The sequence below is a fragment of the Carcharhinus amblyrhynchos genome, chromosome 18, assembly GCF_965287045.1.
Source record: "Carcharhinus amblyrhynchos chromosome 18, sCarAmb.v2.hapA, whole genome shotgun sequence".
NCBI classification, from domain to species: domain Eukaryota; kingdom Metazoa; phylum Chordata; class Chondrichthyes; order Carcharhiniformes; family Carcharhinidae; genus Carcharhinus; species Carcharhinus amblyrhynchos.
In genome coordinates this window covers 36,719,363-36,735,989 of record NC_137341.1, presented here as the reverse complement: position 1 = coordinate 36,735,989, position 16,627 = coordinate 36,719,363, and the positions used below count along the sequence as shown (strand labels likewise).

At 41.3% G+C, this 16,627-nt stretch overlaps 1 protein-coding gene across 6 annotated transcripts in view; it reads right to left on the bottom strand.

Annotated features, from left to right (window-relative positions):
• trrap (transformation/transcription domain-associated protein) overlaps nt 1–16,627 on the bottom strand; it is a 219,792-nt gene that overhangs the window by 35,132 nt on the left and 168,033 nt on the right. For all 6 annotated transcript variants that reach the window (XM_080206827.1, XM_080206829.1, XM_080206830.1 and 3 more), the window contains 4 exons: nt 16,343–16,507; nt 12,624–12,714; nt 9,874–10,073; nt 5,916–6,177 (listed from right to left, as the gene is read on the bottom strand). In XM_080206827.1, coding sequence (XP_080062953.1) covers nt 5,916–6,177; nt 9,874–10,073; nt 12,624–12,714; nt 16,343–16,507 — 718 coding nt within the window. The remainder of the gene's footprint in view (nt 1–5,915; nt 6,178–9,873; nt 10,074–12,623; nt 12,715–16,342; nt 16,508–16,627) is intronic.

Genomic DNA, 16,627 nt, shown 5'->3' with positions numbered 1-16,627 from the left:
CAAGCCCATGGTCACTTGGAACCCAATAACTTATAGCTTAAAGGGTTGACACCCTACCCTGAAATAAAGTGACATTTTTCAATAGTCATAGACAGAGTAATTGTCATGGAGCGTACTGATTGTTTGCTCTAAGAAGTCACATGGACTGGAAACATTAACTCCAGTTTCTTTCTCCATGGATGCTGGCAGGTATACTGCATTGATCTAGCACTTTGTTTTTATTGAGATTTCCAGCATTTTGCTTTCATCTGATAGTTTGAGAGATCTCCTTGATCATGTGAAGAGGGTCAAAGACGAATTTCCCCAGAGTATTTTCCCTTAATTAGCCTTTCTGTTTCTTCTTTCTTCCAGAAAATCACCAAGTGATGGGGTGGAGGGGGAATATGGCAGGTTGGAAGTGACTGATCAGAATATCCTGTCCATCATGGTGAGAGAGGCAGGCAAAACGCAGCAGCTGACCTACCCTGCCCATCTACTTCACATCTTTATAAGCCGCATCATTGAAGAAATTAACTAGTGTGAATAGCAAGCGCTCCAAGGAGGTGAACATAAATGTAAAATGGCCAACTTCAGTAACGCAGGGAGTTTTGTTTTATGGAGTTAAACGTAGACAGAGAATTCTTTGCACTAATTGTATGACCCATTTTATTTCTTTATCTTTTACTGATGATTTGATGAGTGGAATTAATTATGCATGTGACTGTTCCCACTTCATATATTTTATTCATGGGGTAGGAGTTCAGATACAAACTAATTTTATATTTAATTACACTGAAAATGAAAAGAAAATAATCTGCTTCTTAACAACAGGAAAGAGCTTGCTTGCTACTTTTTAAAGAACATGAACTGTAATTCTAAAAAATATATTATAAAGGAATTAACTTTTGGTCTGAAGCTTAATATGCCAGTTTAATAAAAATACTAAATCTGCGTGTTATATAATGCAAACTCTCATCACGATGCTTTTAATTAAACTCACCAAGCTCCTCACTGTAAGGAGCTGAAGTTTTGCATGCTCCCTTTGTTTTAAGCTTTTCCTCCATTTCAATTTTTTTTTGCCTACCAAGCATTTTTGTTTGCACAACCAAATGAATTAGGAGCAAAGTCTGACAAAGTAGGCCAAGCCTGCTCTGCCATTCAATAAGATCTCAGCTGATCTGATTGCAACATCAACCCCACATTGCTGCACACCCGATTGTTAATGAAGAACCTACCTAGCTCAGTCTTCATATTGAATTGGTTGACCCATGTCGGACCCATGTTGCACATTGATTGGTTGACCCATGTCGGACGCGGTGGGCTTGAGGAGGAGTTCTTGGAATGCTGACAGGATAGTTTCCTTGAACAGTGTGTGACGGAACCAACGAGGGAGCAAGCTATCTTAGATCTGGTGTTGTGTAACGAGGCAGGAAGAATTAGGGATCTTGTTGTGAGGGATCCTCTTGGGACGAGCGATCATTGTATGGTTGAGTTTGTGATGCAGATGGAGGATGAGAAAGTAGGGTCCTGAACCTGTGTCCTCTGTTTGAACAGAGGGGAGTACGATAGGATGAGAGAGGAATTGGCAAATGTAGATTGGGCGGGAGGACTGCTGAGGAACAGTGGAGGATCTTTAAGGAGATCTTTTTCGGTGCTCAGCAGAAATATACTCCAATGGTAAAGGAGGACTGTAGGAGAAGGGATAATCAGCCGTGGTTATTGAAGGAAATAAAGGAGAGTATTAAATTAAAAGCTGATACTTTTAGAGTAGCTAAAAGTAGTGGGCAAGTAGAAGATTGGGAGAGGTTTAAAAATCAACAAAGATTGACTAAGAAGTTGATAAAGAAAGGAAGGTTAGACTATGAAGCTAAACTAGCACTAAATATAAAAAAGGACAGTAAGAGTTTTTACAACTATTTAAAGAGGAGGAGGCTGGCTAGAGTGAATGTTGGACCCTTAGAGGATGAGAGGGGGGATTTAGAGGTGGGAGATGAGGAAATGGCTGAGGCCTTAAATAGTTTTTTGCCTTGGTCTTCACGGAGGAGGACACGAATAGTTTGCCAGATATTAAAGATAGAAGGATGGTAGGAGTTGAGGGCCTGAATGCGATTACTGTCACTAGAGAGGTAGTGCTTGATTGACTAGCGGGACTGATGGCGGACAAGTCCCCAGGACCGGATGGAATGCATCCCAGGGTTCTGAAGGAAATGGCAGAGGTGATAGTGGACGCCTTAGTAATTATTGACCGAAATTTGCTGGATTCCAGGGAAGTGCCGGAAGATTGGAAAACGGCTAATGTTACGCCGCTGTTTAAAAAAGGCAGCAGGCAAAAGGCAGGGAATTATAGGCCAGTTAGTTTAATGTCTGTTGTTGGAAAAATGCTTGAATCCGTCATCAAAGAAGAAATAGTGAGGCACCTAGAAAATAATTGTTTGATAGAGCAGACGCAGCACAGATTCGTTAAGGCGAAGTCGTGTTTGACGAATTTATTGGAATTCTATGAGGATGTGACTAGTGTGGTAGACAGAGGGGAACCGGTGGATGTAGTGTTTCTCGATTTTCAAAAGGCGTTTGATAAGGTGCCGCACAAAAGGTTGCTTCAGAAGGTTAGGGGGCATGGAGTTGGGGGTAAGGTGTTAGCGTGGATAGAGGATTGGTTGTCTAATAGGAGGCAGAGAGTTGGTATCAATGGGTGCTATTCTGATTGGTGGCTGGTAACTAGTGGAATGCCACAGGGATCGGTGCTGGGGCCTCAGCTATTTACCATTTACATAGATGATCTGGAGGAGGGGGCTAAGTGTAGGATGACGAAATTTGCTGATGACACAAAGATGAGTGGAAAAGCAAATTGAGTGGAGGGTGTGGAAAGTCTGCAGAGGGATCTAGATAGGCTAAGCGAGTGGGTGAGGACCTGGCAGATGGAGTACAATGTTAGCAAGTGTGAGGTTATCCACTTTGGCAGGAATAATAGTAGGAGGTATTACTATTTAAAGGGCGAAAAGCTGCAGCATGCTACGGTGCAGAGGGACCTGGGGGTCCTTGTGCATGAGTCGCAAAAATCCAGTCTGCACGTGCAGCAGGTGATCAAGAATGGGATGCTGGCCTTTATAGCGAGGGGGATAGAATATAAAATGAGGGAGGTCTTGCTGCAACTGTACAGGGCACTGGTGAGGCCGCAACTGGAGTACTGTGTGCAGTTTTGGTCGCCGCTCTTGTGCAAGGATATTTTGGCCTTGGAGGGAGTGCAGAGGAGGTTCACTAGGTTGATACCAGAGATGAGGGGGTTGGAGAATGAAGAGAGACTAAATAGACGGGGTCTGTACTCGGAGTTTAGAAGGATGAGGGGGGGATCTTATAGAGACGTATAAGATAATGAAAGGGATGGATAGGGTAGAGGTAGGGAGATTTTTCCCGCTCAGAAAGGACAGCAGGACTAGAGGGCACAGCCTCAAGATTAAGGGGGGGGGGCGGGGGGCAGTTTAGATCGGAGTTGAGGAGGAACTTCTTCACTTAAAGGGTGGTGAATCTCTGGAATTCTCTGCCTGTTGAAGTGGTGGAGGCTACCTCGCTAAATGTATTTAAGACATGGGTAGATAGGTTTTTGACAGACAAGGGAATTAAGAGTTATGGGGAGAAAGCGGGAAAGTGGAACTGATCCACTTCAGATCAGCCATGATCTTGTTGAATGGCGAGGCAGGCTCGACTCCTGCTCCTACTTCTTATGTTCTTAGTTCATAACAGTTAAAGACTCTGCTTCCACTCAAAAGAGTGTTCCAAAGACTCATGGCCCTCAGAAAGCATTTCCCCTCGTCTGTCTTAAATGAGCGACCATTTATTTTAGCGACCCCCCCCAGTTCTGGATTGTCCCACAAGGGGAGACATCCGCTACATATCCACTGTCAAGCTGAGGATCATAAAAGTTTCAATCAAGTTGCCTCTTACTTTTCTAAACTCCAGCGATTACAAACCTATTCTTCCTGACCTTTCCTCACAAGACAACCCTCCTATTCTGGGTATTAGTCTGGTAAACCTTCTCTGAAGCACTTCCAACACATTTACATCAATAAGGAGACCAATATTGTCCAAAGTACTCTAGATGTGGTCTCACCAGTACCCTGTATAACTTCCCTACTTTTACAATCAATTCCCCTCTCAATAAATGATAATGTTCTATTAGCTTACCTTTTTGCATAATAGCCTTTGAGATTCATACACTAGGGCACCCAGATTCTCCTGAATCACAGAGTTCAGTAATCTCTCATCATTTAGATAGTAAGTTTCTTTTTTAATCATCCTATCAAAATGGACCATTTCACATTTCTCACAATCAACTCCATCTGCCAGATCTTTGCCCAATCACTTAACCAATGTCCCTTTGTAACCTTCTTACGTTCTCTTCACAGTTGACTTTCCTACCTATCTTTCTGTCATCAGCAAATTTTTCATCCAAATAATTAACATAAATAGGAAAAGGTTGAGGCCCTAGCACAAGTCCCTGTAGCACACCACATCTTGCCAACCAGAAAATGACCCATTTATGCCTTCTCTGTTTCTTGTTAGCTAGCCAATCCTCTATTCATGCCAATATATGATACTCACTATTATCAGCTCTTATTTTCCATAACCTTTGATGTGGATTCTTAGCAAATACCTTCATGAAATTGAAGTGCAATATATCCACCAGTTGATTCCCCTTTATCTAGCACAGATTAATTCCTCCACAAACTCGTCAATAAACTGGCTAAAGGTGATTTCCCTTTCAAAAAACCATGCTGGCTCTGTCTGATTGCCTTGAATTTTTCAAGAACCCTGCTATAACAGCTTTAATAATAACTTCTAACATTTTCCCAATATGTTAAACGCACCAGCTTGTAGTTTCCCACTTTCTGTCTTCCTCCCTTATTGAATAAAGGGGTTACATTTGCAATCTAATTTATTGGAACCTTTCCCGATTTAGGGAATTTTGGAAAATTAAAATCAATGCATCACTCATTCCCTAGCCACTTCTTTCAAAGCTCTAGCATGAAGGGCTGCAGGGTGGCACAGTGGTTAGCACTGTTGCCTCACAGTGCCAGGGACCCGGGTTCAATTCTGGCTTTGGATGACTGTACGTGTGAAGTTTAAATACTCTCCCCATGTCTGCGTGCGTTCCCTCCGAGTGCTCCAATTTCTTCCCACATTCTGAAGATGTGTGGGTTAGGTTGATTGGCCATGCTAAATTGACCCTACCGTCAGGGGATTAGCAGGATAAAAATGTGGGGTTATGGGAATAGGGCCTGGGTGAGATTGGGGTCAGTACAGACTTGATGGACTGAATGGCCTCTTTCTGCACCATAGGGATTCTATGAAGTCCATCTAGACCAGAGGATTTGTCAGCCTGCAGGCCCAACAATTTGCTCAATACCAATCCCCTGGTGATTGTAATTTTTCTGGCTTCCTCCCTCCACTTCCATATCTACAGCTGCATGCTACAGTCAAGACAATGGGGGCATGTAATTTTTTTTTAAATTACATGATAGAAGTTACATTTGGTGCTGAGATTTAAAGTTACATTCAAGTAGCACTCTAGCCCATGTTACATGAGGGAGAAAGAAATAGGATAAGCTGATAAGGTTCGATGAGGATGTGGCTTTTGAGGAACATAAAATGTCAACATAGTCAGTCTTCAGATAACTGAAGGCATGGTGGAAAACTGAGGCACCAAGGAAATAGGAAGTGATTAAGAGAATTGAAGGAACAGATTTCAGCAGGCTGAAGAAGGTTAGCGATAGGGATGGAAGGACAACGAAACCTTGAAATTACCAGGTGATTGTGGGAATCCTTAAATAAAGTTTAATGAAGCCATTACACTCATCACGCCTGGATGCTACTTTTCGGATACTGCCTATCCTCCAGATAGGCAACCTCACGGCCTAAAGTGGACTTGCTTTGCTCACCTGTTGTGAACTGTCCCTTGAGCTTCTGGAAGACTGGGTCTTGTGCTGTAGCCTGAGCCCTCCTCGCCAGAGACTCAGAGGCTGCGCTGGAGAACATGGTGGACACGTTGGACACATTTTCTAGACCGACTCCAAAAGTGCTTACGAGCTTCTTGACAAAGTTTAAGGTGTGAGGTGTGATTTTGGCATCAGAGACAGCTCCACTCTTCTCAAAAGCCACAGAGTAGCACTTTGCTAGTCCTTGTTGCAGCTGTCTCAGCACCTGGAGACCAAAATAAAACACAGCTGTTACATCACAGTGCACGGCACTTCTCTTGATACTCTTGCCTCTGCACAGAAGATTGAGTGTTTAAGTCCCACTCTTGATACCCTCCACTGTTACAAAGTTTATTTATTTGTGTCGGAAATAGATTTACATTAACAATGCAATGAAGTTACTGTGACGATCATCAAGTGCAGTTCTGAGGGCGTGCTGCACTCTCAAAAGGTGGTATCTTTGAAATGAGACTTTAAACTGAAACCCAGCCAACCTTCTCAGGCAAACGTATACCATCTCAAAGTGAAGTGAAGCAGGATAGTTCCCATCAGTGTCCTGATCCTTATTTATCCCTCAACTATCAGCAGTAATAGAGATTATCTAGTCACTATCTCATTGCCGTTTGTCGGAGCTTGATATTTGTAAATTGGCCACCATGTTCCCTGGATTACAACAGTGATTGTACTTTTAAATTATTTCATTGGATGTCCCAAAGCGTTTCATCCAAAGATCATAAAAGACGCTGTGTGCAAATCTTTCATTTTTCCAAGTAGGTCTTGATACTGCTCAAGCTGTAAGCTGGCTGGGCTAGATAAATAACACGTTGAATGTGCTTCATTTTTCGATGCAAAGTCTACGGGCTCTGCTGTCTAGTCAGGACACTAAGTGAGGGTTTCACTGCCTGATTGAAGTATTACGTAGCCCTGGGCCAGTAACCGAAGTATCTGGTGCTCAACTGAAACGTCTGCTTTTCCAAAAATATAGTTGATTAGCATATTGAAAATGTTATTTTGACAAGGCAACTGGACAGTGCAGTGCTCAGAAGAATGTGTAGCAAAATAAAACAGATCAAATGGTAAAGATGTTCTTCACCAAAGCAAAAGAACAACTACGTCAATTATCTCTTTCCCTTCCTAAAGCACCCAATCCCCCAACCTGACACTTAAAAGTATATTTTATTCAAGTTCCATCCAAAAGGTTGTGGTAATATAATCAGGGTCTAGTTTTAAGGCTGCTTAAATTGCTTATCCTAAGATAAAGAATTGGACATATTAAAATCAAACACAGTCAAACCTCAGGCAGGCCAGACTTGACTAAGGTCAAATATACAAAGACACAGAAACATATCTGAGCCTGGCCCATCTATCATCCATCAAAGCTCATTTCACTCTACTGAGACCCAGCAGGAGATCATTGCAGCTCATTGAGATGCACCAGCCTATTGTTAGATCGGGCCAGACTTTCTATCACCTGGAATTCCTGTGGTTCCCTTATCTGACAACAGGTTACATGTAAGCAACAGCATGGCGATGGACACCTGGGGGTGGTGCCAGTGTCCTGTCAGACAGACATCAAGAAACCCACTGGGTATTGGGAGCCTCTCCCAAGACTTAATTGGCTGGAGGCCAGAGAAGTTTCTGGAAAGGCAGGCAGGGGGATAAAGGCACGCATCTCAGACACACCAGCAGCAAAGACTCAACCAGGGAGGTGACACTGACCATCTGGAAGACTGACCAGGGAAGAAAGGAAGGAAGGAAACTGTCATCAAGATTCACCTTTGTGGCGACAGACCAGAGGGACTCAGACAATCGAGCCTGCAGTTTAACCAAACCACCTTTGAGTGTGGTGTACTTGGATTTGGGGTATCCTCTTGTTTATGTGGGTAATTTAAGGTTAATATAGTGTTATTATTAATAAACTTATTGAATCATTATTTGTGTTTGTCCTTTGTCCATCTTGCAAATAGGGACACCAGGGTAAACTTTGGGAGTAAGTAAACTGGTCGAAAGTATCAGAGGTTTTACAGGTACTACAGCATTTTCCATATACCAATGGATTGCAACATATTCACTACGTCTTGCATGAACTAGCCCCACTCCAGGTCGACATTCCCAGCGAGAAGCACTGCTGGAAGCTGCATCCTTCAGGTGAGGTGTTAAACCTCCCATACGGACAACATTAAAAAGAAAATCAGGAGCGTTCTCCCCAGATTCCGGGCCAATATTTATCCTTCCAATGAAAATCACAATAAAATTCTGGCCATTGTCTCATTACTGTTTGTGGGAGTTTGCTATGTATGGGTTAGCCATGGTGTTTTCTACACTACAGCAGCAACTACACTTCCAAGAGTACTTCACAGGCTTGACAAAAAACCTGCATTTATATAGCACCACAGAATGTCCCAAAACACACAACAGTCAAAGTAGTAGCTTTTAGTCACTGCTGTAATGTAGAAAACTCAAAATATTTTATGCTGTCTAAGGTGATAAAATCACTAAGAAGTTCACAACACAAGGTTAAAGTCCAACAGGTTTATTTGGTAGCAAACACCACTAGCTTTTGGAGTGCTGCTCCTTCATCATGTGAGTGGGAAGTTCTGATCACAAACAGAGCATATAAAGGCACACACTCAGTTTACAGAATACTGATTAGAATGTGAGTCTTTACAGCTAATCAAGTCTTAAAGATTCAGACAATGTGAGTAGAGATAGCATTAAGTATAGGTTAAAGAGATGTGTATTGTCTCTAGACAGTAAGTGAGATGTTGCAAGCCCAGGCAAGTCATGGGGGTTACAAATAGTGTGACATGAACCCAAGATCTCACTTACTGTCCTATCTGGAGACAATACACATCTCTTTAACCTATGCTTAATACTATCTTCACTCTCAATGTCTGTACCTTTAAGACTTGATTAGCTGTGAAGACTCGCATTCGAATCAGTATTCTGTAAACTGAATGTGTGCCTTTATATACCCCGTTTGTCATCAGAACTCCCCATTCACCTGATGAAGGAGCAGTGCTCCGAAAGCTAGTGGCATTTGCTACCAAATAAACCTGTTGGACTTTAATCTGGTGTGAGACTTCTTACTGTGTTTACCCCAGTCCAACGCCAGCATCTCCACATCATAAGGTGATAAAAGACACGATTTAAATGCACATCTTCTTTTCTTTGCTGCATTTATAACTGGCAAGGGATGGCTTTGGGTGCAATCATTGCACAACAGCTTTGTTCTTGCACAATGCATCCCTTGGCCAAGTCGAAGGGCTTGGTTGCTTGGGGAGCAATGAGGAAGGAGTCAGACAAATACAGATCCAGTGAAATGCATCAACTACACTAATGGCATTAACCTAACAGTTCACTCAATAAGAAAACTGTGTGATCTACAGTGGAATCAATGTTATTTACCATATTCTGGTGTGCACATTAAGAAGTCTCAGAATACCGGGTTAAAGTCCAACAGATGTATTTGGTAGCACAAACTTTTGGAGCATTGGTCCTTCATTACCTGATGAAGAAGCAATGCTCTGAAAGCTTGTGATTGTGTGATTTCTTACTGTACCCAAGTTGTCAATAGCAATGCAGAACTGAGAGGATATGATATTGGCCGAACCCCAGGGGTTTTGACATAGTGAGAATAAAGAAGAAGGGCAGGGGAATAGGAGTGGGGCTAAAAGGAGGGTTAAAGACAAGCTTTATCAATTAAAACAAATTTTGATTCTTCAGAACACTCTCCAGTGCCTTTGGAGATGCACTTTGTCCAACATTTAACAAATTAAGTGCAATGGAAGATTAAACATATCACAGTAACGAATAAAAAGTTTGTCTTTGGGCATTTTGACTATATTCAAGATGGGTGGTGGTGTGGGGGTGGGACAGAAAGGGGAGCGAGGAAGGAAGGAAGGAAATAAAGCAAACAAACCTCTTCATGCCAGTTTTCACGGAACCACACCATTTGATCCACAATGCCCTCCAGGGATGACAGCAAGGTTGGGTGAAGTTCCCGCTGCATGTGCATTATCCGGCTGCAACGCCACATGGGTGCTGTGGCCCGTATCGGTCCAGGGTCGGAGGCAGAGTGTGACTGGGTGCCAACTGAGCCCGGCTGCTGCTGTCCCGAGTCTACAACAAAGAGAAAGGTGGCACTCAGCATTCTCTTCTGGCTAACTTTTAGAACCAGCTGTTGCAACAACTTGCATGCGTTGCCCAGTTTTTCTTGCCTCTCAAGTTAACCCGAAAATACAAATTTAAATAAGACTGACAAAATGCAATCGTAATGCAGAATATAAACAAGATATAAAAATACTCCATGCAGACATATTTATTCTCACAGGGACATACTCAAAAATAAAAGCAAGTTATTATGAACTATATAAACCCACATTTAGGTATGCATTATTCACTGGAATTGCCATTTTCTCCCAAAGACTTTTATACTTATCAATAGACTTCACATTCATGCCATCTTAGTACTGTCAAGGTGAGAGAGTGTCACCCTCTCCTCTCTACACAGCCTCTTTTCTGATAACTGACCTACATTTCTCCATTAGCTCGACAGCCTCATACACAAAGCTGTATTCCTAATAGCTGCACTGCCTCGGAGATAATAAAGAGCACTGCTACCCATGCAAAGAAATTATTAGAAGATCTCTTTATATTTGTAATCCAGTTTGTACAAAAGTGAAGTCAATAATTTCAAAGTAATTCTTGCAACATAAAAGATAACAGTACAAATTACACAGTTGGTGCTTGCTTGAAGGATTAAAATGGGGATGGGGGTCGGGGGGGAGGAACTTCTCTTGAATCTCTACCTCAAGTAGGGCGGCACGGTAGCACAGTGGTTAGCATTGTTGCTTCACAGCGCCAGAGACCCGTGTTTGATTCCTGGCTTGGGTCACTGCCTGTGTGGAGTTTGCATGTTCTCCCAGTGTCTGCGTGGATTTCCTCTGGGTGCTCCAGTTTGCTCCCACATTCTGAAAGATGTGGTTAGGTGTATTAACCCAAGCAGATGATGGACTGTGGCAACTAGGGGAATTTCACAGTAACTTTATTGCAGTGTAAATGCAAGTCTTCCTTGCGACTAACAAATAATTTTTTAAACTTTAAGTAAACTATAAATCATTCCGTTTTAATGGATAAACCAAAAATCAGAATGGAATTTATTAACACTTTGAATAATTGCTGCAATTTCAAAAGGTTTGATTCTGATTTTATTCTCGGTGCACGTCTACTCTTTCTTTTCATTACTTTTGCACCTGCCTTCGAAGACCCTTCTGAGAGATCCTATGTATGCTCAGCCCTGTTTGCTTCTGTCTATGCAAAAACTTCATTTTAAGATATTTTTGCCTATGTAATTACTAGACTGTAGGGGTTGAGTAACATTGCTAATTTGACTACACTTTAAAACTCAGAAGGCATGTTGGGTTAGGCAAAAATTGATGGCATTCCTGAAGAGTACACAATGCAGGCAAAACAGCAGCTGCAAGCCTTGCTTTTCGAGACAAAGAGAGCCTGTGAAGGACACTTATAATAACAAGATAAGGGTTAAGATATATTGTGGATTTTAGTGCGTGTTTTCAGTTCAGTTTCAATCCTGTTAAAAATTCAGTACAGCAACTGGCAGAAGAAGCCTGTCTAAAAGTTCACTTGGCTTTTTCTTTTCGCTTCTATCACGTTAATGTTTTTAAGTTCTGTTCAATAAAAGAGATTCATTTTAAAACCCTGTACCAGGGCTGTCCCCTCATCTGTTCAAACGAACGAATGGGCCCAACAAAAGACCCTTCCCTGATGCACACAAATCTTTCCCTGTACCCGAAAGCATGAGTGAAATCTAAAAATTGTGTTGCATTCATTGGGGTATTTCCTTTTGTACGAAACAATACATTTTAACCAAGATAATTTTGTCATCATAAAAATCTGCATTAAACAAATAGCAACCCATCAAAAATCCTAATTTAACATCACTTTACAATTTAAAGAATGCGACTAATACCCAATATTTACAAATAAACTTGATGATCGCTTATAATTTTCTCAGTTTCTCAAATATACAGCTGGTAACATGATGCCAAAGTACAAAACATTGAGGACATTTCAGTGGGAACAAACTGCATCCTAATCACACTGGCAGCTGGGTACACTTTCCTCAGACTAGTTATTGTCACAAAAAGCTCCTGTAAAGATGTTGGAAACTGCTCAAACAATCTTCAGCTGGGTATCACAATCTGTTACACACATTTCCTGAGATGAATGTCATTAATTACCCAGCCTTGTGTATTAATACAATGGCTCGAGCTTTGACACAATGCCCAACACAAACATTCACACGAAGGGGAATATATATCATATGATCCAAAACACTGAGAAAATGCTTTTTCATAGCCAAATCCAGAAAATTGAATTATTATATTGCAACAAATACAAAGTGAAGAGAGAGAGAATTGAAAGACCGTGTGGGAATGAAGGATTGAGAGGATTCTGTGCTACATCAGGGCTAGACTGAAACGGAACTATAATGTACACTTACAATTTGCTACTGGTCCAATAGCAAGAGCACCTCCAGGGTAGCATGGTCCCAAGAACCTCCTACCCAGAATGTCCACCCATTGGAATAAGCAGCTGGCTTGGGAACCAGATGAACACAGTTAACGTCTATATTGGCCAAAGCCTTACCACTTTTGTAACGCTCCCGTTGTTCAATCTTCAGGGTTAAATACAGGGTCCTGATTGGGAAATAGACAGCCTGGGGGAACACCCTTCCAACCTTAAAATATAAAAAACATAGACATTAAGTTGCATCCAAAGTAACATCATTTTATCTTAAATCTTGGCAATGTCTCAAAGTGCTGCGTAAACAATTTGTCCCTAGTGGCACCAATATAGGCAAAAGCATTTTGCACAAATTTGCAAATGATCCCAAAATAGGAAAATAAGGATTGCCAGATAATTAAAAAGTCAAAATCATCTAGCTCGCTTCCCATCAATCTGGTAGTCACAAGAGTTTTGTGCATAAAGTCCATAACAGGCCCCACGACACCCCCCTCCATAAGGTGAGGAACATGGTGGGGAGCTTTGGGAACCACATGTTCAAAATTACTCTGTCAATTGGTGATGTTGCTTGAATGAGGAATGGTAGTCAGGGCATCAAGAGGCCCCCAAAGCTGTGTCATGGATTTGCAACATCCAAATGGGGATGGCAGATTTGGCCTTAATCAAAGAAACCCCTTAAATCTGCACTGGAGACTTCAGTCAATATCAAGTACCACTTTCTGAAACAGGACCTGAACCAACAATCATGGGTAATTGCCCACTTAGTCAATTTAACATTTTAGAGAGACACTTTGCAATTCACAACCAATAAAGATAGGAACCCAACGAGTGAGATATAATCTATCATAAGCTGATAGAAAGAAATGAGCCTGAAAAGACCCACTTACAACCAAGCAATAAAACATACAAGTATCCACTTAGTGTTTATTGCATCTATTGTGCTTCATATCCTGCACTGAGGTTGTATGGAGGAAAAATCTCTTTCAGTTAGACTAAGCATTTAACTAGTTCACTCCCTCTATTTAGGGAATAAAGACTGGATAAGCCAACCAACAAGCGTGAGGACATATAAAAAAGAGTTTGCATGTTTATTTATGGAAAGCACTCTGTGTGAATAACTAACCAGCTAGACATGATGGCCCAAGAAGGCAGTGTGTGGGGAATTTGAGAGAGAGAACAGTGTAGGTGTTTGGGGAGTGCATGACTGAGCAGGATTGACTTTGGGAGCTAGTCACTGGCAGTAGACTTTTTTGCAGCCCTGTTCTTTCCCCTGTTACTAACTATACGGTATTTACTAATTATGATACTGTTTCTGAGCCTGTATTGCATCGCCAATAATTTCAGTAATGTGTTTCATTAGTCTGTACTTTCCTAGTTATATGTATGCCTTTGATAATAGCATTGCAAAACAGCAAAAAGGGCTTTAATGTTTGACTGGCAATTAATTGGTGAAACCCAGTTATCATATCTCTTCACAACTAAATGCATGCATAATACCTGTACCAGCACAGCATTCATGCAGATAATTGAGAGGAAAATACAGACACATAATGTCATCAACCAGTCTTTAAATTAGGCTACAATTCTCAACGGGCCCAATTATAGTATAATCCTACACAACGTGAATGCAGCAATGAAGGTGAGAAATAGCCACTTAATGTAAAAAGATATAATTTGCAACAAGCTAACAGGTTTTATGCATTAAAGTTTTCATCGTCTCCTCCTCCTCCTGCAACAATGAATGTGAACGCGAGTTAGGCACTTCTGATATACAACACAGAAATCAATAGGGGGAGGCCATTCGAGCCTGCTCTGCCATTAGATTAGATCATGACTGATCTGCATCACAAGTCAATCTATCCTTGGTTCTGCATCTCTTAATACATTTGCCTAACAAAAATACAGGAATCTCAGTTTTATGGTGGAAGAGTTGCAGATTTTTACCAACCTCTTCTTCCTAACATCACTCCCAAAAGGTCCAATTCTGAAGTTTTAAGGCTGTGCCCCATTCTTCTGGATTCTCCCTTCCAAAGGCGACAGTTCCTTTCTGTCTGCCCCATCAAATCCTCTCCCACTGCCCCGTCAAATAATCTAAAACGCTTCAATTAATTGCCCCTTAATCTCCCAAACTCAAGAAAAAACAAGTCTAGTTTAACAACAAGTGGCTCATCACCACCTTCTCAAGGGCAAATAGTGATAGGCAATAAATGCTAATGCAGCCAGCACCACCCACACTCCGCAAATGAATAAAACAAATACAAGCTGAATTTATGATATCATCCATCTTACCAATTTAACAATTTAAGTTCAGTAGTTTAGAAGTTTTTTTTTAAACCACTTTGTAACGCTCCTACCCTTTAATTTGATGTCCTTCACTGAATTCTCCAGTGTGTCAAACGCATTCAACAGGAAAGTGGAAACAGCATTAACATTCACTACTTTTCGATAACGTACCGTGTAGTTATTTATGCAACCAAACATTATTACAAAACTAAAACGTACTCAGGGATAACTTTTCCAAGTATATAAATGTGGAATAGACATACGACAGATCAGCCATGATCTTATTGAATGGCGGGGCAGGCTCGAAGGGCCAGATGGCCTACTCCTGCTCCTATTTCTTATGTTCTTATGTTCTTATATCAGAGGATGAATGAACTATCATAAGAGCAATAGTTCTCTTGATAGTACTAGTATAATATTGTCTACACATACAGAAGTATGCAGATTGACCGTTCACATTAGTGAAGTCTTGGTGTTAGATTCATCAGTTCTAGTGTTAAATATCAGAGGGAGTCAATAGTAAACCTGATTCCCCCTCATCAACTCTACTAGTTACATCCTCAAAAAATTGTGGTAGGTTTGTCCAGCATGATTTTCCTTTCGTAAACCCATGCTGACTCTTTCAGATACTATCACTGTTTTCCAAGTGCTCCGATATAAATCTTAAATAATAGATTTTAGAATTTTCCTCACTACCAATCTCAGGCTGACTAGCCTATAATTTCCTATTTTCTCTCCACTCTCTTTTTAATTCGAAGTGCCAGGTTCTTTTGACAAATTGGGCAGCAAATTTAGAAACATTAAATATTGGAGAGGATAGTGGTGTAATGGTAGTGTCACTGGATAAGTAAACCAGAAGCCTAAGCTAATGTCTGTGCCCACCATGGCTACTGGTGGAATTTAAAATCAATTATTTAATAAAAATCTGGAATTGAGCACCAGTTTCATCAAACTACCATTGTCAGAAAAATCCATCTGGTTCGCTAATGTCCTTTAGGGAAGGGAACCTGCCATCCTCACCTGGTCTGGCCTACATGCGACTCCAGCACCACAGCAATGCGCTGGACTCTTAAATACCCTCTGAGAAAGCCTAGCAAGCCACTCAGTTCAAGGGCAATTCAGGATGGACAGCACATGTTGGCCCTCCCAGCAACATCAGACTCTCACGAAAGAGTAAAAATATTTACAAAACTAGTGTAACGTTGCATTACATATAGATGAAAAATTACGCAGAATTGGCCCTGCACATTAATTATTGATGTTAAATACATCATAATAGTATTAATTATCAGTATAGAAGAGGAAACCAAGAGTTTTTGGGGGGCAGGGCAGCAGAAAAATGGAGCCAAGGGCACAATCAGATTAGCCATGATCTTATAGAATGGTGGAATAGGAGCAAGGAGGCAAATGGCCTACTCCTGTTCTTACTTTTTTTGTTCTTAATCAGCAAATGAAGCAAGTTTGATAATAAATATCTTAATCCCATGAATCAGAAGTCTTTCCTTATTCATTCATGATAACTTTAAGTTCAGTATTAACCTTTACAAGTGCATACGTACTTGACTGATGAGGTTGAGAAGAAGTTTGCCCTCTGAGCCAACCAAGCATGTCAAAAGTTGAGGAATCCAGGCCAACCATTGGATGGGTGGTACACCAATGCAGTACTTGTCCACTGCGTCCGCCAGTGTGTTCTTTTCATCATCAAAACTCAGCAGCCAAAGGACCTGGTAAACGCAGGCAGAAGTTAACAGTTTGCTGAGAGTTAAGCCCGCACCAAAAAATGTTGCGATAAAGTCAGCTCAGAATGCCAGTGTTGCACTATGTAATGTAGCCTACAGAATACG